Source organism: Schistocerca gregaria, chromosome 7, assembly GCF_023897955.1.
Source record: "Schistocerca gregaria isolate iqSchGreg1 chromosome 7, iqSchGreg1.2, whole genome shotgun sequence".
Classification (NCBI taxonomy): Eukaryota; Metazoa; Arthropoda; class Insecta; order Orthoptera; family Acrididae; genus Schistocerca; species Schistocerca gregaria.
The window spans coordinates 283,851,111-283,876,228 of record NC_064926.1 but is presented as its reverse complement, the minus strand read 5'-3'; the positions used below and the strand labels follow the sequence as shown (position 1 = coordinate 283,876,228).

Genomic DNA, 25,118 nt, shown 5'->3' with positions numbered 1-25,118 from the left:
TGTTGCATCTTCTAAGTGTCCTGCCAATGAAACGCAACCTTTGGCTCACCTTCCCTACAATATTATCTATGTGGTCTTTCCAACTGAAGTTGTTCGTAATTTTAACACCCAGGTACTTAGTTGAATTGACAGCCTTGAGAATTGTACTATTCATCGAGTAATCGAATTCCAACGGGTTTCTTTTGGAACTCATGTGGATAACCTCACACTTTTGGTTATTTAGTGTCAACTGCCACCTGCCACACCATACAGCAGTCTTTTCTAAATCGCTTTGCAAATGATACTGGTCTTCGGATGACCTTACTAGACAGTAAATTAGAGCATCATCTGTAAACAACCTAATGGAACTGCTCAGATTGTCACCCAGGTCATTTATATAGAGCAGGAACAGCAGATATCTCAGGATGCTTCCCTGGGGAACACCTGATATTATTTCAGTTTTACTCGATGATTTGCCATCTATTACTACGAACTGTGACCTTCCTGGCAGGAAATCACGAATCCAGTCGCACAACTGAGACGATATCCCATAGGCCCGCAGCTTGATTAGAAGTCGATTGTGAGGAACGTTATCAAAAGCTTTCCGGAAAACTAGAAATACGGAATCAACTTGAGATCCCCTGTCAATAGTGGCCATTACTTCGTGCGAATAAAGAGCTAGCTGCCTGCGTTGCACAAGAACGATGTTCTCTGAAACCATGCTGATTACGTATCAATAGATCGTTCCCTTCGATGTAATTCATAATGTTTGAATACAGTATATGCTCCAAAACCCTACTGCAAACCTACGTCAATGATATAGGTCTGTAGTTCAATGGATTACTCCTACTACCCTTCTTAAACACTGGTGCGACCTGCGCAATTTTCCAATCTGTAGATACAGATCTATCGGTGAGCGAGCGGTTGTATATGATTGCTAAGTAGGGAGCTATTGTATCAGTGTAATCTGAAAGGAACCTAATCAGTATACAATCTGGACCTGAAGACTTGCCCGTATCAAGCGATTTGAGTTGCTTTGCAACCCGTAAGGTATCTACTTCTAAGAAACTCATGCTAGCAGCTGTTCGTGTTTCAAATCCTGGAATATTCCATTTGTCTTCCCTGGTGAAGGAATTTCGGAAAACTGCGTTCAATAACTCCGCTTTAGCGGCACAGTCGTCGGTAACAGTACCATTGGCACTGCGCAGTGAAGGTATTGACTGCGTCTTGTCACTTGTGTACTTTACATACGACCAGAATTTCTTCAGATTTTCTACCAAATTTCAAGACAATGTTTCGTCGTGGAACCTATTAAAGGCATCTCACATTGAAGTCCGTACCAAATTTCACGCGTCTGTAAATTTTAGCCAATCTTCAGGATTTCGTGTTCTTCTGAACTTTGCATGCTTTTTCTGTTGCCTCTGCAACAGCGTTCGGACCTGTTTTGTGTACCATGGGGGATCAGTTCCATCTCTTAACAATTTATGAGGTATGAATATTTCAATTGCTGTTGCTACTATATCTTTGAATTTGAGCCGCATATCATCTACATTTGCATAGTCAGTTCAGAAGGAATGGAGATTCTCTTAGGAAGGCTTCTAGTGACACTTTATCACTTTTTTAAAATAAAATTATTTTGCGTTTGTTTCTGGTGGATTTGGAAGAAACGGTATTGAGCCTAGCTACAACGACCTTGTGATCACTAATCCCTGTATTAGTCATGATGCTCTCTATCAGCTCTGGACTGTTTGTGGCTAAGAGGTCAAGTGTGTTTTCGCAACCATGTACAATTCATGTGGGTTCGTGGACTAACTGCTCGAAATAATTTTCGGAGAAAGCATTTAGGACAATCCTGGAAGATATTTTGTGCCTACCACCGGTTATGAACAAGTATTTTTGCCAACATATCGAGGGAAGGTTGAAGTCCCCACCAACTATAACCGTATGGGTGGGGTATTTATTTGTTACGAGACTAAAATTTTCTCTGAACTGTTGCGCAACTATACCATTGGAGTCTGGGGGTAGGTAGAAGGAGCCAATTATTAACTTAGTTCGACTGTTAAGTATAACCTCCACCCATACCAAATCGCACGGAGTATCTACTTCTACTTCACTACAAGATAAACCACTACTGACAGACACAAACACTCCACCACCAATTCTGTCTAATCTATCTTTACTGAACACCGTCTGAGACTTCGTAAAAATTTCTGCAGAACTTATTTGAGGCTTTAGCCAGCTTTCTGTACCTATACCGATTTCAGCTTCTGTACTTTCTATTAGCGCTTGAAGCTCAGGGACTTTCCCAGCACAACTACAACAATTTACAGCTACAATTCTGACTGTTCCTTGATCCAAGCACGTCCTGTATTTGCCATGTACCCTTTGAGATTGCAGCCCGCACCCTTTGAGATTGCAGCCCACCCCGTACTTTCCTGAGGCCTTCTAACCTAAAAAAACCACCCAGTCGATGCCACACAGCCTCCGCTACCCGTGTAGCTGCCAGCAGAGTGTAGTGAACTCCTGACTTATTCAGCGGAACCCGCAACCCCACCACCCTATGGTGCAAGTCAAGGAATCTGCAGCCAACACGGTCGCAAAACCGTCTGAGCCTCTCATTCAGACCCTCCACCCGGCTCTGCACCAAAGGTCCGCAGTCGGTTCTGTCAATGATGCTGCAGATGGTGAGCTCTGCCTTCATCTCGTAAGCAAGACCAGCAGCCTTCACCAAATCAGATAGCCGCTGGAATCCAGAGAGAATTTCCTTAGATCCAAATCAACACACGTCATTAGCGCCGACATGTGCCACCACCTGCAGCTGGCTGCACCCTGAGCTCTTCATCGCATCCGGAAGGACCCTTTCCACATCAGGAATGACTCCACCCAGAATGCTCATGTAGTGCACACTAGATTTCTTCCCCTCCTTAGCCGCCATATCCCTAAGGGGCCCGATTACGCGCCAATTATTTATTTTGCTAAGCCTAATTCTGCCTGCACTTTAACTTAAGTGTAGGAAGTTATAGATCAGTAACAGTGTAATGCAACAGGTGTACATTTATTCCCTAGACACATAGGAAACCAAAAAACTTCACAGATCATTCATGCACTTAATTAATCGTCATGTACATAAAGAAACTTATAAAGAAAGAGTTAAAATATTATGGAAAGGATAGTTGTTGCTCACCATATAGCGGAGATGCTGAGTCGCAGATAGGAACAAGAAAAAGACTGTCACAAAATAAGCATTTGGCCATCAAGGCCTCTGTCAAAAATAGATCTCTCTCTCTCTCTCTCTCTCTCTCTCTCTCTCTCTCACACACACACACACACACACACACACACACACACACACACACACACACACACACAGCCAAATGCAATTTACACGCATATGACTGCAGTCTCTGGCAGCTGAAGCCACACTAAGTTTGGCTTCAACTGTCAGAGACTCATTGGAACAATCCTAAGGAAATGCAGTCCGAATACAAAGGAAGTAGGTTACAGTACACTTGTTCGCCCACTGCTTGAATACTGCTCACCGGTGTGGGATCCATACCAGATAGGGTCGTCGGAAGAGATAGGGAAGATCCAACGGAGAGCAGGGCACTCCGTTACAAGATCATTTAGCAATCGCAAAAGCGTTATGGAGATAATAAATAAACTCCACTGGAAGACTCTGCAGGAGAAATGCTCAGTAGCTCAGTATGGGCTTTTGTTGAAGTTTCGAGGACACACCATCACCGAGGAGTCAAGCAGTATATTGCTCCTTTTACGTATATCGCGCGAAAAGACCATGAGAATAAAATCAGAGATTAGAGCCCACACAGAGGCATATCGACAATCTTGCTTTCCACGAACAATACGAGACTGGAATAGCAGGGAGAACCAATAGAGGTATTCAAAGTACCCTCCGCCACACACTGTCAGGTGGCTTGCGGAGTATGGATGTAGATGTAGATGTAGATGTAGATGCAGATGTAGACTGCAGTCACGTGTGTGTGTGTGTGTGTGTGTTGCATTCGGGCACGTGCACACACGTGTGTGTGTGTGTGTGTGTGTGTGTGTGTGTGTGAGAGAGAGAGAGAGAGAGAGAGAGAGAGAGAGAGAGAGAGAGAGAGAGAGAGAGAGGGGGGGGGGGGGGTCTATTTTTGACAGAGGCCGTGTTGGCTGAAAGTTTATTTTGTGAGAGTCTTTGTGTTGTGCCTATCTGCAACTCAGCATTTCCGCTATATGGTGAGTAGCAGTTATCTTTTTCATAATGTTGTTGCGTTCCATCCTGTTTTCCATAGCTTAAAGAAAGAGTTAGCATGCTGCAATCTTTATAATGGAACTGGGGGCTATAGCTAGTGACCTGTGTCTCGTTGAGAAGACAATTCACTAGGGTCTATTGATTTTTGGTATGCAGTTATTCTATTAGTAATCTGCAGGCTGTCTTCTGATGCTGCTCTCATGACCCAGTAATGCCCGCTATCAGCAGTCTTCTTTATGATGTCAGTCACACTGCACACATAGTCATTTTTAGGAAACCCATTAATGAACTAAATAATACATACCCAGCAATGTGACTACATGACTGACAGTGGTAGTGGTGGTACTGGTGATACAGAGCATAGTTGTGATCCATGACTGCTGGATCCAAGTTACAGAGTTCTCAAACAAACTGCACGGCATCAAGGATACCACAGCTGTAACCTGTTTCTCCTTGTGTTTTTTATGGAAATATTCTACTGTGTTATCCCCACTTCATACTGGCAATACCCATCTTATTTATAGTTTTTTTTTCCTGTGCATAGAGACACGTACCCAATGCGACATTGGTGTTTGCTGAGAGTGACTGACATCCTCATGGAGTGCCCGCACCTTACAGTGTTTGGATGAAGACAATATTTTAAGGTCTCCTTATCTTCAATATTGACTGCAGATGAAAAATAGCCAGAAAAATTCCGCACCCTCCCTGACAGAGTTGTTTCTATAGGCATCTTTAACAGTTCAACAATAAAATAGTTAGCTAATAGCCAGAGGGAGAGCCGTACTTGTTGGCTGCGTCTTTCTCTTTTTACTTGCTTTTTATTATTGTTTCATGTTTCTTTTCCTATATTGCTACATTCTGAGTGCTGCACCCTGTTTAGAAGGAAATAATGTTCTCATTTATTAGATCACTGTTGTATGCACTTCTCATACTGGCGCAGAGGGGGGGGGGTTCCAAGGGGCACCCACCTGTCTCAGACATTCATGCTGACTCGATTTGGTCCCTCTTCATACATTTCCTGACATGTCAATGTTCTCAGGGCCCCTTGCTGCTCTTTTCGTAAGGCAAGGTAACACATATAAAAGGCATTTATTCCTGGTTAGCAGTGCCATTCTCCGTGTACTTGTGAATGAAGGACTGATGACCTCATTGACAGGCCTGCTGTCTCTTTCTAATGCCTCCTCCTTCATCTTTGTTCCACAGTATCCTCACTACGCATAGGTCCCCCTCATTCTGGGGTCTGAGTGACCAGTCATACCTTTTCACCTTTCTACAGCATATCCCCCTCTTCTATCAAGGGAAGGAATTGTTAGTTCCAATAACTAGGTAGTGTCACTTTAACTTTTATGTGTGTGTATCAGGAGTACTACATATTTTGCCTCTTGAAGGTGAGTGCAGACCATCAGTTCTCTCTCAATTTTTTTTAGTTTTCTTGATTGAATTTTTCTTTGGAACAAACAAAGTTTAACAGTAAAGAAACTTCAAATGGGAGATGATGGAAATTTTAAACTGTTGAACATGGATTTTAGACAACATCTTTACAAGGACACCATTATAACCTTGTGGAAGCTCATCTGCATCTGACTGAGTAGTGAATACAAGTCTGACTTTTCATTGTAGTCAAATGTCCAAGTAAAGGAACATTCCATATACCAAGTGACATTTAGCAAAGAAACATATTTTTACAGTTAACTGTGTATATAAGCTAAAATAAAGTAAAAGCACTTGTGGAGACACTATTTGTGTGTGATCACCAAAATGCAGCTCTGATTGTGAGGGAGTAATAATCTATGATTATTCCAGTCTGCCAATATTTCTGCCACAACATTTACATGGGAACTCAATTTTCTATTTCTCATCTTGTATTATTCTTTAATTCACAACTGTTGTTATAATAATGTAAAGAGCACCAGTGATGTATCAGTGGTCTGTTTAATAAATAATATCTTGTCATTCCTAAGTTTTTATAAATGGTTAAACTTTTAAATCCTTAGAAACTGCTGATTGAGATCTGTTGCACAGTTCTGTTTATAGAAAAAAATAATTTTTTTTCTTTTTTTTTTTTTTAAATAAGCATCTCTTCTTTTAGAGGAAGCAACTTCTATAATTTTGTTACCATACATAGTTTATGCTGTGAGATGAAGTACATCCATGCAGGTCATAATGGAACAGAATAAGGTGCACAGTAGTTAGCACATTGAACTCGTATTAGAGAGGATGATTGATCGAATCCACATCTGACGATCCAGATGCAGGTTATCTGTGATTTCCCTGCATTGCTTCAGTAAAATGCCATGATTGTTCATTTAAAAGGGTATAGCTTAGTTCCTTCCACATCCTTCAAACAGTCTGAACTTGTAGCTCATATTTGATGACCTCATTGTCAGTGAGACGATAAAACCTAATCTTCTTGCAATGAATTCACTATGATACCTAGGTGTATCTGTGCAACAATTGTTGCAATTCAATTAGCACACCAGTGCCTGGTGTGGACTCTTCCATGATCAAGATAATTTTTATGAGCTATTTAATGGCGCATGGTACTTTGAATTTTTGCAAGAGCTATTAAAGAGTCACCAGAATAATTCCATGTAAGTTCGTTAATAAGCTTTCAATTAGATAGGTCATTTTTTTCAAGAAACTAAAAGATCGGATGTGCTATTCTGCTAAAAAGTCCTAGTATATGACGTGTGGGACATTCAATAAGTGACTGAAATGAAGAGAGACAGTGAAACATAGTCTTTTATCTTCTCTTGTTATTAACCATTAGAAGTCAGCTGTTGACGTATGAGTGTAATTATCATCATTTGATATTCTTATTTGTTTTGCACTGATAGCATATGTTCATAGGGTCTGTGATGTGGGCAACAGTGATGTTATATTTATTATTCCAATTGTGATAACTGATTTTCTTGGACCAGGAGTAGATGGCCCTGTCAAGAAAGAACGTGTCAAGACTAGGCCAAAACGAGGTAACCATAGAAGAAAGCCAGTGGGGGACAACATCAGCACACTGCAGCAGAAGGCTTACAGTCATGGTGGGTTAAAGAAAAATCACACATCTCAGTACATATGTATTTTGGCTTGTAAAATGAAGATAAGTCACAAACTGTATATTATGTGTTCCAGTGTTCAAACATGAGTTTATTTTCTGACAGTATTGACTACCCAGACTGTCCATTAGATTTTAGCATAAAATGTCATTGCACAATATACTAACAAATTCATAAGCTAGTTCATGTCCAGTGCACATTACTCTTTATATGAAATTGTTTGGTGTCCTGCTGTATGAAGTAATTAAAAAAGTACATCTTATAAAGTAATTAAATGCTGCATGTATCCCAAGATGAATTTAGGGAATGAAGAACACCCTGAATAGCTACAAATATTTTGTTGATCTCTACACATTAATTTATGGTTCCCTCAAATTGAATTTTTAATTTTTCCTTGTTAATGGAGAACCTGTATGAGCATGAAATATTTGAGAAGTGTCAAGACATCACAAAATCCCATACAACAATAAAGAAGAATGCACAGGTGTTATGCAGAGGGCAGTGAGGAATTTGATCATCTACACATTGGGAGTAAAGTATGGAGTGCCCTGAGATTCAGTATTTGAGCCAATGTTGTCCATACTCCATGTAAATGACTTTCTGAAAAATGTAAATCAGGAAGTCACAGTGTATGCTGATGAGAGGCCCGTTATACAGACAACACAACAAAAGGTAGAGCTTGAACAAGTAAATTCTAAAATGTATGTAGTGCAAATGATTATTTAATGCAAAATGACAATTTTACATACAGGGTGTACATGAAGTCTGGAAATACTTTCAGTTATTTATTGCACAAGAACCAAAGATTGTACAGATTTCATACATATGTCATTTTGAAGAGGAAACCCTGCAAGTTTTTTCATATATACCACCATAGCATAGTTTGGTAACTTGCCAATAGTCAGCGGTAGTTGCAAACATGGTGACGATGCTACAGAAGGGGAAAGCTGTTTCATGAAATTGCCTTCCCAATCACCAGATATCACTATGTGTGACTCTTTTCTGTGGCAACAAATTAAAGATTTGGTGTATGTACTGCCTCTAGTACGTGATGTAGCAGAGCTCTGGGAGAGAACTCGGGGAAGTGACTGCCACAGTCGATGACGCCATGCAGGGACGGGTATGGCAAGAATTTGATTACCGTATTGACGTCTGCCGGGTTTCTCATGGTTTGCATATCGAGTGTCTTAAAAAAAAAAATATGCTTTTGGAGTTTCTCTTCAAAATGCAATATGTATGGCACCTGTACAATATTTAGTTCTTGTGCAATAAATAATTGAAAGTGTTCTGGACTTTATGTAGACCCTGTATTAATCTAAAACAATGTGTAGTAAAGATGGTCCAAACTTGATAGTGTGATCTGTATAATACTAAAATATTTACATTTAAATAATACTATTGGAGAAATAATCGCTATAGAAACTTAAAGACTTCTGTAGATAAACACCCAAATTGCTGGAATTGCAAGGTTAGCTTATGCAGTAAAATAAGTTCACATTACTGGTAAAAGAAAAAAGAATACCTCTGTAATATGTAAGGAAATGGTAGGTAAAGCTCCACATTATGGCCGTATGGTGGACAGTTGGGCTCTACCGACCACCATGTCGTCCTCTGACAGTGGCATCATAGGATGTGGTATGTAGGGTCATGTGGTCAGCACACTACTCTTCTGGCTGTGTTTTTGTTGCTTGACCTTGGAACCATTCCTAATCAGTCAAGTAGCTCCTCAGTTGTTCTCATAAGGCTGAGTGCAACCCCATACAATTCCCCCCACCAAGGAAACATGCCTGGCAATACTGGAAACTGAATGCAGGTTCTCTGCATGAAAGGCAACCGTGCTGACCACTCGGTTATTTTGGTGGACACGTGTAATATGTAAATGAGGACAGCTCTTTCTTCACTAAATGAAAGAGCTGTTAGCGGCAGGTAGGCAGGCACGCAGAAAACAGAAGATTTTTAATTTTTGAGCCAGTCATCCTTCAGAGCTATATCTGTTTGTGTTATCTCTGATGGATTTTGCCTGATGGGTAAGAAATATTCCTATACTCAGCACCTTCTCTGTTTGCAATTTATCTCCATTTACATGAAATGTACATACAGATTTTTGTGTTATGCAGGAGAGCTATTGTTGCTGAAAAAGTTTTAAGGCAATGTATTGGGAACAAACGTTCCTTCAATTTAACTTTTTTTGACTAGCTAATGGAACTGAAATGCGAAACAATTTGGTTGATGGCTTTTGGTTATTATAGCTCTTCAGGGAACTTAAATTAGAAGCATTCAGTCAAATCAATTAGTTCAATTTTTGATGTCCTCGGACAGTGTGAGAAACTACACATTTCTGATCTACATGGTATTCAGTCGTTGTCAGCCACGTATTTTATAATAATCATTTCGTGCAATTTTATTTTTATGATTTCAAAATGAATCTGCGAGTAAAACACAGGTTTCAGTGTTTGAGTTTGGCATTAGAGGATTATTTTTCTTCTTGGTCCATAATATTTTATTTAATCACGGAATTCAGACAAAAAATTTGTTAACCTACTTAATTGTTGTTGTTGTTGTCTTCAGTCCTGAGACTGGTTTGATGCAGCTCTCCATGCTACTCTATCCTGTGCAAGCTTCTTCATCTCCCAGTACCTACTGCAACCTACATCCTTCTGAATCTGCTTAGTGTAGTCGTATCTTGGTCTCCCTCTACGATTTTTACCCTCCACGCTGCCCTCCAAAACTAAATTGGTGATCCCTCGATGTCTCAGAACATTTCCTACCAACTGATCCCTTCTTCTAGTCAAGTTATGCCACAAACTTCTCTTCTCCCCAATCCGATTCAATACTTCCTTATTAGTTATGTGATCTACCCATCTAATCTTCAGCATTCTTCTGTAGCACCACATTTCAAAAGCTTCTACTCTCTTCTTGTTCAAACTATTTATTGTCCATGATTCACTTCCATACATGGCTACACTCCGTACAAATACTTTCAGAAATGGCTTCCTGACACTTGAATCTATACTCGATGTTAACAAATTTCTCTTCTTTAGAAACGCTTTCCTTGCCATTGCCAGTCTACCTTTTATATCCTCTCTGCTTTGACCATCATCAGTTATTTTGCTCCCCAAATAGCAAAACTCCTTTACTACTTTAAGTGTCTCATTTCCTAATCTAATTCCCTCAGCATCACCCGACTTAATTCGACTACATTCCATTATCCTCTTTTTGCTTTTGTTGATGTTCATCTCATATCCTCCTTTCAAGACACTATCCATTCCATTCAACTGCTCTTCCAAGTCCTTTGCTGTCTCTGACAGAATTACGATGTCATCGGCGAACGTCAAAGTTTTTATTTCTTCTCCATGGATTTTAATACCTACTCCGAATTTTTCTTTTGTTTTCTTCACTGCTTGCTCAATATACAGATTGAATAACATTGGGGAGAGACTACAGCCCTGTCTCAGTCCCTTCCCAACCACTGCTTCCCGGGTGAAAATTGACCAAGTGCCAAACAAATATGCTGAACAAAACATTTTGTGTTCAGTGATGGAAAGTGGTACCCAACTATATCTGGTTCAATCTATAGATTGTGATGTGGTTGTTATGTGTTGGTGTTAGGTGTTGCTTCCCCCCTCCCCCCCCCTCCCCCCAGTATTCCCCACCCCCCCCCCCCCCCTTCAACCCTGCACTTTACTCTTAGTGACGTGACACAATCTCCTTTACCCATCTGAGGTTACTGTTTATATTGTCTCCAAGGTCATTAATAGCATCATGAACTGCAAGGGTCCCAACCTACTCTCCTGGGGCAACCTGAAGTTACTTCTACATTTGTTGATGACTCTCCATCCAAGATGATATGCTGCATCCTTCCTACCAAGATATCCCCATTCCATTTTCAAATAACAGATGTTTCTGTAAGTGGATTCTCTTTATTTAGGCATCATAAAAGTGTGTGTGTGTGTGTGTGTGTGTGTGTGTGTGTGTGTGTGCGTGCGTGCGTGCGTGCGTGCGCGCACGCGTGTAAATAATTGTTTGGTAAGTTTATTTTGTGTGAGAACATTCTCGTATGGCTAGGATATGTCACTTTGTTTCTGTGTCACCTGTACATTATTCTTAGTTGAATTCCCAGTTTTCACTAAAAAAGACATAGTTCTTGTGTAGACATATTTACTTCTTCACTGTGACTGTCATTTTCTGATATGTGTACCCAACTTCTCTAATGATTTAGATTTTTAACAAAATAATTTAATTGGATTCATAAAAAATCTACTCACCAGGTGGTGGCAGAACACAAATAAACGAAGTTTGTAATTAGGCAAGCTTTCAGAGCCAGTGGCACTTTCTTCAGGCAGAAGGATCGAAGGGGAAGGAAGAGGGGTGAAGGAAAAGGACTGGAGAGGTCTAGGAAAAGGGTTAGATTTTGGGAAAGTCACCCAGAACTGTGGACCAGGGGAGACTTGCTGCGTGGGATGAGAAGGAAAGACTGATTGTTGGGGATTGCATCAGAGAAGGTTTGAAAACCTGAGACTAAAAGATGGAAGACAGGGTAATGTGCAAGACAGAGAATACTGCTTAAACATCATGCATGAGTTAATAAGAGTGGAAAGCTAAATGCATTGTACATAAAAGAGGAGGGAGGTGGCGGTGAAAAATAGATGAGTAAAACAATGAAGCATGTAGAAAACTGAAACAAAGTGGAAAAAAGAGTAGTTTATTTGAAAAAATCCTGAGACAGAAGAAATTAATGTAAATTAAGGTCAGGTGGGTGACGAGAACCAAGGACATGTTGTAGTGCTAGTTCCTGCCTGTGGAGTTGTGAGAAATTGGTGTCTAGGGGAAGAATCCAGATTGCGTGTGTGGTGAAACAGGCACTGATGTCACGATTGTCATGTTTTAGATCATGCTCTGCAACAGGATATTGCGTGTTGCCAGTATACACCCTCTGCCTATGCCCATTCTTCCTAATTGATACTTTGGTGGTAGTCATGCCAACATAAAAGGCCGAACAGTGTTTACATAACAGCTGGTATGTATGTCTCATTTTGCAGGTAGCTGTCCCTTTGATAGTATACGTTTTGCCAGTTACAGGGCTGCTATAGGTGGTGGTAAGAGGGTGCATAGGGCAAGTCTTGCAGCGGGGACGATGACAGGGGTCGGAGCCATAGGGTAGGGAGATGGGTGCAGAAGGAGTTATTTCGAGATTTTTAGTTGTTGAAGAGTACAGAAATTGTGGCTGAAATCATCTATACAGTTAGTTCTTATGCAATTCCATTAAAACTCTTACTGTTGTTTGACAGTTATTTCACTGTCTTCCTATATTGTCATTCTTCAACTGTTTTGTGCTTGGATTGCCATTGTACTTGGAGTATGATTGTTCTACCTCTGAAGTTAATGTTGCAAAGTCAGACCAGTAAAGTAAATAAATTAATTTATGACTGTGTCATTGAATTACTGAAAATGTAAAATTTTGCTGAACAGTAATGATAGTTCTTGTGAACAACATCCTTAAAGCACAGAAGTAGCAACATTTGTCATTTCTGTATAATGACCCTTACCTGTTGAGGTGAGTACACCACCACACAGGTGATGGTGTACTGAAATTCCTAAGCCTTGTAGTGATGATTGATTCTGGTGAACAGTAATATTAAAATTTGCATTGTATCCAATATTATCATTTTGAAAATATGTGATAGCAAATTGTGAATTTACCATAGGAAATCATCTTAATAAAACCTGCTGTTGCTTTAAGTGATAGTGCCCGTGACTGAGCTATGAAAATCAAAGTAAGCATTTTATTTAGTGACATGTTTTACCAAGTAATAAAATGCACATAGCATAAAAGATTGCCTTGCTTCATCACTGGTATTATAACTGTAAATTTAAACGTCTTGAGCTTCATTAACAGTGAATTAATCTATTAACTGCAGTACAATAACTTTGATTTTTGTGTATGGGTATAATGTGACTGGCAGTTTCATTTTATACATTACCTTCAATATGATTTTCTGAATCATGGTAATGCACAGTCTTTCATGTCTTTCCAGAATTGTAGTTTAGGTGTGTAAATAATGAAATGTATCATAATTTAATCTAATTACTTGTAAACACATTTTTATCAGAGTATAATGTGAAAGAAGTTACAACAAAGAGAGGACGACGTGCAAAGCAGTTTAACTACAACTCTGACTCTGACAGTGGCACAGAGTCTAGTTTAGTTGAAGTCATTCCCAGTGAGTCCATTGCGAGTGCAGAAGACAGTGGAAAAGAAAAGTCAGTTATTGCAGTTACTGAGGAGGCAATATGTGACAGCTCAGACCTGCAGGCTCTCAGAGATGGTCTTGGTGAAAATGTGTTTGTTGTTGAAACTACAACTGCTGTTAAACCTGAAGAAGGTAAGCAAAAGATAGATAAACTGACATGTTACAAACAGGAACTGTAGTCTGTGATTTATAGTTGTGGAACCTTGGTCATTCGCAGTGTAAATGGATACTTGACATAATGTCTGATTTAAATGACACTTCTATTTTGATGAAATGGTTTAAAACTGTCTGTTAAATCAAGAACTGAGTAAAGAATGCCAGCAAACTGATTATTGCTATATGTAATGCTCGTTGACGAACTTTTCACCAAAATGCAATATACATTTTCAATGCTGAGCAAGGGGAGAGTTTAACAAAGAAATTACTTTTTGTCTTGTATTGTAGATGGTTGAATAACATTTCATATGAAACTGACTTTTTTTTTTTTTTAGAAACAAGTGTCACCAAGGAGTAAATATAGTGGAAAGTGGATGTTGGTATTTAAGATCTTTGAAGAGCCCTCCACGAAATAAGAGGTGCTATCCAAAATTTTCGGAATTGCTGCTGCCATCTTTTGAAAGCCTTACCTATCGACTAATGGCCATACCTCGAAGTAGTTCCCATCCGCAGGTACACAACGGTCCCAGCACTTCTGCCACTGGTCAAACGTTTTCTGGAAGTCCTGTTCTATTAGGGTGTTTCGTCACTGCCAGTGATGTTTCTTGAACCCTCTCTAGAGTGTCAAACCAACAGCCTTTCAACTTGAATTTCAGTTTCGGGAATAGCACGAAGTCGCAAGGTGCCAAATCTGGTGAGTACGGTGGGTGGGGTACAACCTCTTTGTTGTTTTTTTTACCAAAAAGGTTCTGGTGAGCAAGGACATGTGACAGGGCGTGTTGTCGTGATGCAGCAACCAGTTCCCTTGACACCAAAGTTTGGGCCATTGTCACCACACGTTTTCACAGAGCCATCACAAAATTTCACAGTAGTACGCGAAATTTACTGTTTGGTTGGGTGGGATGAATTCTTTGTGCACAATTCCCTTGGTATCAGAGAAATCGGTGATTGTGCTCTTCCCTTTGCTCTTCACCTGTCTTGCTTTTTTGGATCTTGGAGAGCCTGGGCTCTTCCACTGGGACAACTGTTGCTTTGTCTCTGGGTCATAACTGTAAATCCAGCTCTTGTTGCTGGTGATAACCCTTGACAAGAAGGTTGGATCATCAGATGTGGTCCGATGAAGGCCCGTACACACTTCAACACGCTGTGCCTAAAATCACCACACATCAAACACAGAGTATTATGGAAATCACTGTGGACACGTAACACGTCCTCCCAGCTGAATGCCACTCCGCAGACTGACTCATCATCAGATATGCAGCTCTCGCCACCTAGCAGTGCAAAGATCTATTACTCCAACTTTCCAGATGGCAACATCAGTCACGAAAATTTTGGATTCCATCTTGTATTTAACTACTTACATTCCACAGTAATGTTCTCTGTTTCTAAAAGAATAATTTTTATTTTAAACTGCATTTTTGTAGAAGGTGTAACATAACAGGTGAAACTGTGTACCTAAAGTGGAGTTCTCCAAAAATACATAAAACTATTAGCCTCTGTGTTGGTAATTTGTACTAATATTTAATTTTCTGTGTTTATTTAATTATAAATTTATGTATTAATAATAATTGTAGAAGAATTTGAATAACATGATGCAAAACAGGCAAGAATAAAGTAATTGTTTTGGCAAGCGATTGCTGTGCCAGTTGGTGCAAAGTATTAAAATAATAATAATAATAATAATAATAATTGTAACAAGAAAATATAACAGCATGTGGTGGGAATAATTGTGTACAAAATTGTTTAATTTATTTGGCTGGAGTATATGAATATTTGAAAATGGTTTCAAAACGAGTGATGGTCAGGTATATGGATAGCAGTCTGACTAGAGCAGTGTGTCATATGTAGGGCCTGGATTTTAATGACAAGTCATATTTTTTCTGAACTATAGGGTGAATTTTAGAACAATTTATACACAAATCTAGGCATTTTAGTGTCAAAAAATGTATTTTGTTTTTTGCATATAAAGTCATATTTCAACAAATTTTAGTAATTGGTCATATTGCAGCTAACTTTTAATATAATAGGTCATATTTCCATCAACTTTTGCCAAAAATGCATTTACCATTTTTCTTGTATCTTACGGGACACATGAATTGGCTCACAAGGAAATGTTTAACGTGCTATTATGAAAGATAAACAGATAAATTAGTACACAGCTTTATTTCTCAGGACTGTAGCAGAAAATCGGTGTACCACAAATTCATTTCGTGAACATAAAACATTGTTGCGCAGAGTTGACAATACGCTTTCAGAGCCAACGAAGGTGGCTTCTGCCGTAATAATCATTGCAGTTGCACAGGTGTTCCCAGTAACCAGTTCGAATACAGCCTTTGCCTTGTTCATCATGCCTAAAGCAAAGTGCTTCGACAGTGTAAAGTTGCGAGGATATATTCGTGAATTTGGATTAGTAATGATGGAAAAATATTATTTTGTAAATTGTGTGAAGTTAAAGTTAGTGCAGAAAAGCACTCTAATGTGCAACAACTTTGTAATGCCGCTAAACACAGCAGCTGTGTGAAACGAAGTGCTGAAAATAACAGCAGGCAAACGCTGTCATTTGGATAGACAGGTCAATCATCAACCGTGCAATTATTCTGCAAGAATTTGTGAGAGATGATGGTGTTCTGCAACATCCCATTGGAAAAGCTGAAGAATCCACACTTCAGATGGTTCTTGGTGAAGTACACAACACATCCAGTTCCAGATGAATCTACACTGAGAAATAACTATTTATCAGCTTGCTACAATGATGTGCTCAACAAAATATGAATTACTATTGCTGAGCTAAAGATCTGGTTGTCGATAGGTGAAACTGTGGATATTAGTGGGCGATATTTTGCAAATGTTGTTGTTGTTGTTGTTGTTGTTGTTGGTGGTGGTGGTGGTGGTGGTGGTGGTGGTGGTGTTCTAAAAGTTGATGGCCCTGGAGATATGTTCCTAGTAACATGTGAAGCTCTCGATAGAGTAAGCAGTTCGACGATTGCTATTTTGTTTGACAACTCTCTGAAGCTACTGTGGCTGGATAGTGTGAAAAGGGACAACGTTTTGCTTCTTGTAACAGATGCTGCTTCATATATGGCTAAAGCAGCCAAAGGGCTTCAGATTCCCTACCCCAGTATGGTGTACACCACTTGCCTTGCATATGCATTGCACAGAGTTGCCGAAGAGGTGCGATCAGCTTACCCTGACATGAACAAATTAATTTCCTGTGGCAAGAAAATCCATTTGAAGGCTCCGCTACGGGTGAAGAAATTCAAAGAACAAGCACCTTCAATGTCCCTCCCACCTAAACCTGTTCTTGCATGATGGGGTTCTTGGCTTAATGCTGCTGAGTGTTCCTGCACCAACTGTACCCAAATAAAGACAATCTTCCATGAGCTTGATAGTGATGAATCAAGTGCTATCAAAATTGTGCAAGAAGTTTTTACAGATACATTGTCTCGAAACTTGGCATACATCAACACCAATTTTTCAGTGATATCAAAAGCCATCAAACGACTGGAAGCGGTTGGCACTCAGCTGTGTGAGGCCCTGAGTATTGTGCAACTTGTGCAGAGTGAGTTGGGTTGAGCTTGTTGTCATGTGGCTGACAAAGTGAAAACCAAATAGCAAAGTGTTCTCCAACGGAATCCTGGATATTCTACACTGTGCAAAATTAGTGACAGTCTTTCAGGGAATGCCGCAACATTTGAAGATACTGAAACAAAGCTGTACTCCAGTGACCTGGCTGCCTTGAAATACACTCCAGTGACACCTTGTGAAGTGGAGAGGAGCTGTTCCAGGTACAAAACTATCCTTAGCGATAACTGTAGATCTTTGACAATGGAAAACCTGAAAATGCACCATATGATCCAGTGCAACTTTGCAGATACTGAAGATTGATATACGGTATTAAATAATGTGAAACACTTTAAATACTATGTAACCACAAACCCTACAGAAAGAAAGAACTATACTTACAATATTTTGAGAAGTGAATATTGTATCACTTTAAGGTGAATAAGAAATTAAATAAACAAACAAAAATGCTTTAAATAAAGTTCTATTAAGTCATATTTTATTTTTTAAGGTCATGTTTATGTAAGTTTTAGGTCATAAATGCTTGCATATTTCACTGTTTTTTAGGTAATTAAAATCTGGGCCCCGGTCATATGACAGAACTGAGGACAGAGTAGTAAGGCAGATGTCACAGTCTTTTTAGTGATGGGAGTGATGTGGGTAAGGTGGAATACAATAGCTTTGGGGCCATGTGTGTTTGAGTTCTGAGGTAGTAACATAATTATAGCATTATTAGGAAGTTAGTCTTCAGTTTATCGGTTTACAAGCTGAGAATCTGAACTGTGAATGTAGTGCAACTTACAGCGATTGTGATGTAGTGAACTGTTTATTTGCCTGCAACTGCTCTGTTAGAACTATTTCACATTCCGATTGTACCATTGTGTATAGTATGTGTAGGATCATCATTCTTAGTAAAGTAATTTTGTATAAATCAATCATCAGTATGACTTAAATGTGTGTGAAACGTACATTAATACCCAAGGGACCATTGCCTAAATTCCTGATTTCATTATCTGATTTACTCTTGTTTTTGATACCAGTATTTCACTAGCTGATCTCGTAGGCTACCTTGATAATCGTTATTCGCTTATGTAAGGGCATAAGGCAACAATGTGCTACGAAACCCCTGTGCAGATGAGCCACTTAACAGGTTGCACGCATGACCTCTGCTGGATTGCTAGCAGCAGTAGTTACCACTAACCACAGACAAAATTGCAAAGATAATTCTGTAAGACAACAAATTAGTATTTTTGTCTTGACTGTTTTTAGTAATGGGAGGAGTGAAGATGGTGGCCCACCATATACTTAAGGCATTGAGTTGTTGATAGGCACATAAAAGGCTAAGAATGTTGATAACTTTCAGATGAATCCTTCTTCAGAGCTAATGGAAAACAACTGTGTGGGTACACTGTCCCTGCTGACTATATTATGCCAGCATGGTGACTTGACTTGGGGGGAGGGGCCATGTTAGGTGAAGTATGTGAGGAGAGAAAGGTGGCAGGGAATGGGAGGGCATATTGGGAAGGAGTGCCTGTCGGTTTGAAGGGAGAGACATCAGGTGCATGGGACAATAATGAGGCACCAGTGAGGTCATTCTGGACAAGTGCAGGGCAATGTTGTGTCACGATGCACAATGATGTGGATAAGAGGGGAAGATAGGACAGAGAAGAGGGATTCTGCAGAGAAGAGGTTGTGACTGCAGGGTAGGGTTTGAGTTGAATTGTGGGCCAGGGGCTTGTGGAGATTGAAGCCAAGAGGACAAAGGGACAAAGACTCCAGTGAAATTTTTTTAAGTGCATTATCTGAAAACTACCTTGAGCAGTTAAGCAGAGAACCGACTTGTGGCAATAACATATTAGACGTTCTGGTGACAAGCAGACCCAAACTATTTGAAACAGTCAATGCAGAACAGGGAATGAGTGATCATAAAGCAGTTACTGCATCAATGATTTCAGCTATAAATAGAAATAATAAAAAAGGTAGGAAGATTTTTCTGTTTAGAAAAAGTGACAAAAAGCAGATTTCAGAGTACTTGACGGCTCAACACAAAAGTTTTGTCTCAAGTACAGATAGTGTTGAGGATCAGTGGACAAAGTTCAAAACCATCGTACAATATGCGTTAGATGAGTATGTGCCGAGCAAGATCATAAGAGATGGAAAAGAGAAACTGTGGTACAACAACCTAGTTAGAAAACTGCTGCAGAAGCAAAGGGAACTTCACAGCAAACATAAACATAACCAAAGGCTTGCAGACAAACAAAAATTGTGCAAAGCGAAATATAGTGTGAGGAGGGCTATGCGAGAGGCATTCAATGAATTCAAAAGTAAAGTTCTTTGTACTGACTTGGCAGAAATTCATAAGAAATTTTGGTCTTATGTCAAAGCGGCAGGTGGATCAGAACAAAATGTCCAGACACTCTGTGAGCAAAATGGTACTGAAACAGAGGATGACAGACTAAAGGCCGAAATACTAAATGTCTTTTTCCAAAGCTGTTCTGTAGTTCCTTCTCTAGATTGTTGGACAGATGACAACAAGGTAGATATCGAAATAGACGACAGAGGAGTAGAGAAACAATTAAAATCGCTCAAAAGAGGAAAGGCTGCTGGACGTGATGGGATACCAGTTCGATTTTACAAAGAGTACACTAACGAACTTGCCCCCCTTCTTGCAGCAGTGTACCGTAGGTCTCTAGAAGAGCGTAGCGTTCCAAACGATTGCAAAAGGGCACAGGTCATGCCTGTTTTCAAGAAGGGACATCAAACAGATGTGCAGAACTATAGACCTATATCTCTAATGTCAGTCAGTTTTGGAACACATATCATGTTAGAGCATAGTGACTTTTCTGGAGACTAGAAATCTACTATGTAGGAATCAACATGGGTTTCGAAAAAGACAATCATGTGAAACCCAGCTTGCGCTATTCGTCCATGAGACTCAGTGGGCCATAGACATGGGTTCCCAGGTGGATGCCGTGTTTCTTGATTTTCACAAGGCATTCGATAAAGTTCCCCACAGTTGTTTAATGAACAAAGTAAGAGCATATGGACTGTCAGACCAATTCTGTGATTGGATTGAAGAATTCCTAAATAACAGAACGCAGCATGTTCTCAATGGACAGAAGTCTTCCGAAGTAAGAGTGGTTTCAGGTGTGCCACAGGGGAATGTCGTAGGACTGTTGCTGTTCACAATATACATAAATGACCTTGTGGATAACATCGGAAGTTCACTGAGGCTTTTTGTGAATGATGCTGTGGTATATCGAGAGGTTGTAACAAAGGAAAATTGTACTGAAATGCGGGAGGATCTGCAACAAATTGACTCATGGTGCAGGGAATGGCAGTTGAATCTCAATGTAGACAAGTGTAGTGTGCTGCGAATACACAGAAAGAAAGATACTTTATCATTTAGCTACAATACAGCAGGTCAGCAACTGGGGTCAGCAACTGGAAATAGTTAATTCCATAAATTATCTGGGAGTAGCCATTAGGAGTGATTTAAAATAGAATGATCATATAAAGTTGATTGTCGGTAAAGCAGATGCCAGACTGAGATCCATTGGAAGAATCCTAAGGAAATGCAATCTGAAAACAAAGAAGTAGGTTACAGTACACTTGTTCGCCCACTGCTTGAATACTGCTCACTGGTGTGGGATCCATACCAGATAGGGTTGATAAAGAGATAGGGAAGGTCCATCGGAGAGCAGCGCACTTCATTACAGGATCATTTAGTAATAGCAAAACCGTTACGGAGATGATAGATAAACTCCAGTGGAAGACTCTGCCGGAGAGACACTCAGTAGCTCGGTACGGGCTTTTGTTGAAGTTTTGAGAACATACCTTCACTGAGGAGTCAAGCAGTATATTGCTCCCTCCTATGCATATCTCGCGAAGAGACCATGAGGATCTCACACAGAGGCATACCGATAATCTTTCTTTCCATGAACAATACGAGACCAGAATAGAAGAGAGAACCAATAGAGGTATTCAAAGTACCCTCCGCCACACAGCATCAGGTGGCTTGCGGAGGATGGATGTAGATGTAGATGTAGGTTTAGATTGTGGGACTGTAGGGTGTGTGGGACAATTGTTTGCGAGTACGTGTCATACCCACACATACTGCTAATCTCAGACCACTAATTGCAAAAGAATACTTCCCCTCATCACCCAATATAATTCTGGAATGGAACAACTATGTGAGGGTTTTGACTACTTATTATAAAGTCCAAAAATGAGGAACCTCCTGCTCGCAGTCTTTCCAACCTCTCCCACCAGCTGCCCGACCTATGAAATATCCTAGCACATACTTACACCATACCTCTCCAAACCTTCAGCCGTGTGGGTCATGCAACTATAGTACAAGACCTGTGTTAATGCACACAGTTAGCACATCCTGCTTCAGTCCCATCACTAGCCTATTCTGTGCCATCAGAGACAGCACCACCTGAGCAAGCAGTCTATCATCTACCAGCTGACCCTCCATTGGTGTAACATACTGCTCAGCACAACGTGTTTGATTTCAGTTGTTGCTTCTCAATCCTTGTCATCTGTATCCTTCCTCCAATCACATTTTCTAACTTTCTTAGATGGGAATTGTCCTTGCAGCAAATTCTTCAACCCTGTAATTCTCGTGGCCGCAATCTCCTCTAGCCATTGCCCCACACCTACCTCAACCCCTGGCTAGTGATTATAACTTCACCCACATCCTCCTCCTTCTGTTCTATCTTCCTCTTCAGATCCATGACTCGAAATCATTGTGCATGGCACACAAATCTCTCTGCCTATGGCCAGAACAAGCTCAGTTACCATATTCGTATTCTGTACACAAGCATATGGTGCCAGTGTTTCATCTAGTGTTTGATCATTGTCTATTAATGATAATGGATTTTACATGCACACATTTCAGTACTACAACATGGGGCTCCAAGAACCCTTCAGATGATAACGAGATAATTTGTAGTGTATTTATCCATGCTACATCACTTTATAAACCACATTTTCACTTCACACTGAATTCTGTATATGTATTTAATGTGTACAAGTAGGGTAACTTTGAACCTCTGTACCTCAGAAATGGATATAGATATTAAGAAAATTTTCAAAGTTGTTCAAGAGTTGGATCTTAGGAATAAATCATAAAAATTTCAGCCATTTTCTATGCATAGCTATGTTGGAATCTGTGACTCAGTTTTGGTATGAAAAAATGTTTAAAAAATCCATGTGTAAACTTATAATGCTTTATTTTAAGTATTAGATAGTAACAGCAGTTGGGTACTGTGGGAGGAAGAGCAGTAGATTTTTTTTTTGAAGTAGGAGTTTTTCTTCTAACGCACATATATAAAGTTATCTAAAAGTAATTACCATACATAAACAATTTGAATAGACTAGCAATAGTCATAATTTGTTGTTAAGACAGGGTGTCTCAGTTGGAATTGTCAGTATTCAGGGATATGAAAGAAATGATCATTTGAAGCAGAAAAAGTCTATTAAACAGGGGCTCTAAATCGTATACCTTAAGGGAGTTTTGAACACTTTTTTAATAGAAGTAATGTATTTTACAGTAATGAAGGATGAACAAATGGTTATCGCTCATAAGGTATACACTTTAGAGCCATTGTTTACTGGATTTTTTTAGTTTTTTGTTTTGGTCGATTCCACCGCCTCTCAAAATATGGAAAGCAAAAGGCTTGGAGTGAAAGAAATTTGTTTCACACTATCAAATATGGAAAAGTGCTAATAGTACTTAAGGTATGCATTTTAGAGCACAAGTTTACTAGATTTTTTAGCTTCAAATGATCGAATGATCATCATCTCTCTCTTATTCCGGAATATTGACCATTCACCTCTGGGACATTGTATATACTCTGCAGAAGTAAGCAGCAATGATTACTTCTGCTGGTTAATGTGTAACTTGACTCTTTCACATCCCTGAAGGCTCTCCTTCATGATGGAATTGACAGAAAACTGTGTGAATAAATGATAAAAACTGAGTGTAGGTAGGCGTAAATAAAAGAAAAGTAGCTTAGGCAGTCCTGTAAATGGTTAGAATATTGCTGTATATTTTGCTGAGAAAGTATACTGTTGTTATAAAACTGCTTTGTCCCACACCATGGAAAATGCCAATAACTAACTGTCATAAGTATGTTGCATATTGACAAAGCCTTAAATGTTTATGTTGGGAACTTCATAAGAGAAAAGTTGTACAGGATTTCCCATGTAAAAATGGTATGCCTTTCATTCTGATATTCAAGAAACAATGAATGAACTAAAAAAGAATAGATAATAGTAACATTAAAAAAACAGGTAGTTACTGTTTATAAGAAATGCTGGAAGTGGTAGTCATAGGCATCCAGGCATCATTGACTTGGTGTGATGACATTACCAACAACTTACTGTAATTTTGCAGGCATGATGACATTAATTTCTGCTGTAATATTCTGTTTAACATTGTCTATTGTGCAAGGATTGTCAGCATACGCTTTGCTTTTTTGTCTGCCTCATAAATAAAAACCAAACAATATTAAGTCTGGGGACCTTGGGGGGGGGGGGACTGAGGCCTCTATTGACAAGTCTCTCTTCAGGGAACAAGTTGGTAATGTAGAGTGTGTCTTGGTTAGATATGTGAGTGATTGCTCCATCTTGTTAGAATACTGCATACAGGTTTTCTGTATCTGGTAGTTGTGCATAGAAAGAGTCAAAGATCTCTAGAGACATGCTGCCTCTCTGTGAGGTAGAATTGGAGAATATGGGTTCAATAATACACATGCTGGACGATGCACTCATCTTGGCTGAGTGGAGAAGTTCTTCATGCAGGATATGTGGGTTGTCCTGCAACCAGTACCTGCAATTTTGGGAGTTTACATAATCTGACAAATGAAACCTGGCCGCATATTACATGAATTAAAGCAAGGGATCCAAGTAACTGTTAGCAATTGATGTTAACAACCAGTTACAATAATGAACGCTCTTTTTTCTGATCCTAACTTTTAACTCTTGCACTACATGTGATAGGCTGTTAATTTCATATCTTTTAGTACATGATGACACATTGTATGAGGTACACCTACCTGCTGCGAATAATTTTACTGATTTGTGGGGACTTCTCGTATTATGCATGCAAATTCTGTCCATAGTTTCAGGGGTCCTCACTGTTGGTCACCTATTCCTCTGCACAGTTTTGATGGATCCTGCAGCCATCCATTTCTTGCACAGATCTTGAATAGTGCTGGTCTTGTGGAGTTTCCTACAAGGAAACTTTGCTTGAAACATTGTTTACATTCCTGTCTTTATGTAACATTCCAAGATATCAGTTTGCTGTACCAATGCAAACTGTACCATTTTTGTAACAACTCAATGATACGAGCTTCTAACAATAACTGATGCATGACTCGCAGCTGCACTCAGCTTTCCAATAAAATGCACTGTAGCTAATTTTTGAGACAATGTTGCCACTCCACAAACAATTCGACTAGAGATGATTAACTAGTACATGAGATGTACCAGTTTTATGTGGGACACCTTGGACAATATGTTTCACAAGCAAATCAGTTTTAATGATTGCAGTTTTAGTTACAGTGTGCAGCCGAGTCGATGGGAAAGATAATGAGGCAGAAAATGTGGTGATAAAAGGAGCTACTGTCCAGTGTTCTATTTGTTATAAAGAGTGTAATGACAGAATTGATTTGAGAAATCATTTGAAAGAGGAGCATATATCTCACGGAATGTACATCTGCAAGCAGTGTGGACATTTTTTTCCAAAGGCCCAGACATTGAGTAAGTAATTTAGATAAACATAACTTTATTTTTAGATTTTCTTATTATCTGATACAATTCCCATTTGGCAACACTGTAGTTTTTTTCTTTTTTTTTCTT

General features: G+C 39.5%; 1 protein-coding gene across 4 annotated transcripts in view; it reads left to right on the top strand.

Annotated features, from left to right (window-relative positions):
* LOC126282111 (zinc finger protein 679-like) overlaps window positions 1-25,118 on the top strand; it is a 165,426-nt gene that overhangs the window by 57,357 nt on the left and 82,951 nt on the right. For 2 of the 4 annotated variants that reach the window (XM_049981572.1, XM_049981574.1), the window contains 3 exons: window positions 7,150-7,266; window positions 13,392-13,664; window positions 24,816-25,019. In XM_049981572.1, coding sequence (XP_049837529.1) covers window positions 7,150-7,266; window positions 13,392-13,664; window positions 24,816-25,019 — 594 coding nt within the window. The remainder of the gene's footprint in view (window positions 1-7,149; window positions 7,267-13,391; window positions 13,665-24,815; window positions 25,020-25,118) is intronic. The other 2 variants (XM_049981573.1, XM_049981575.1) reach the window with 2 other exon arrangements.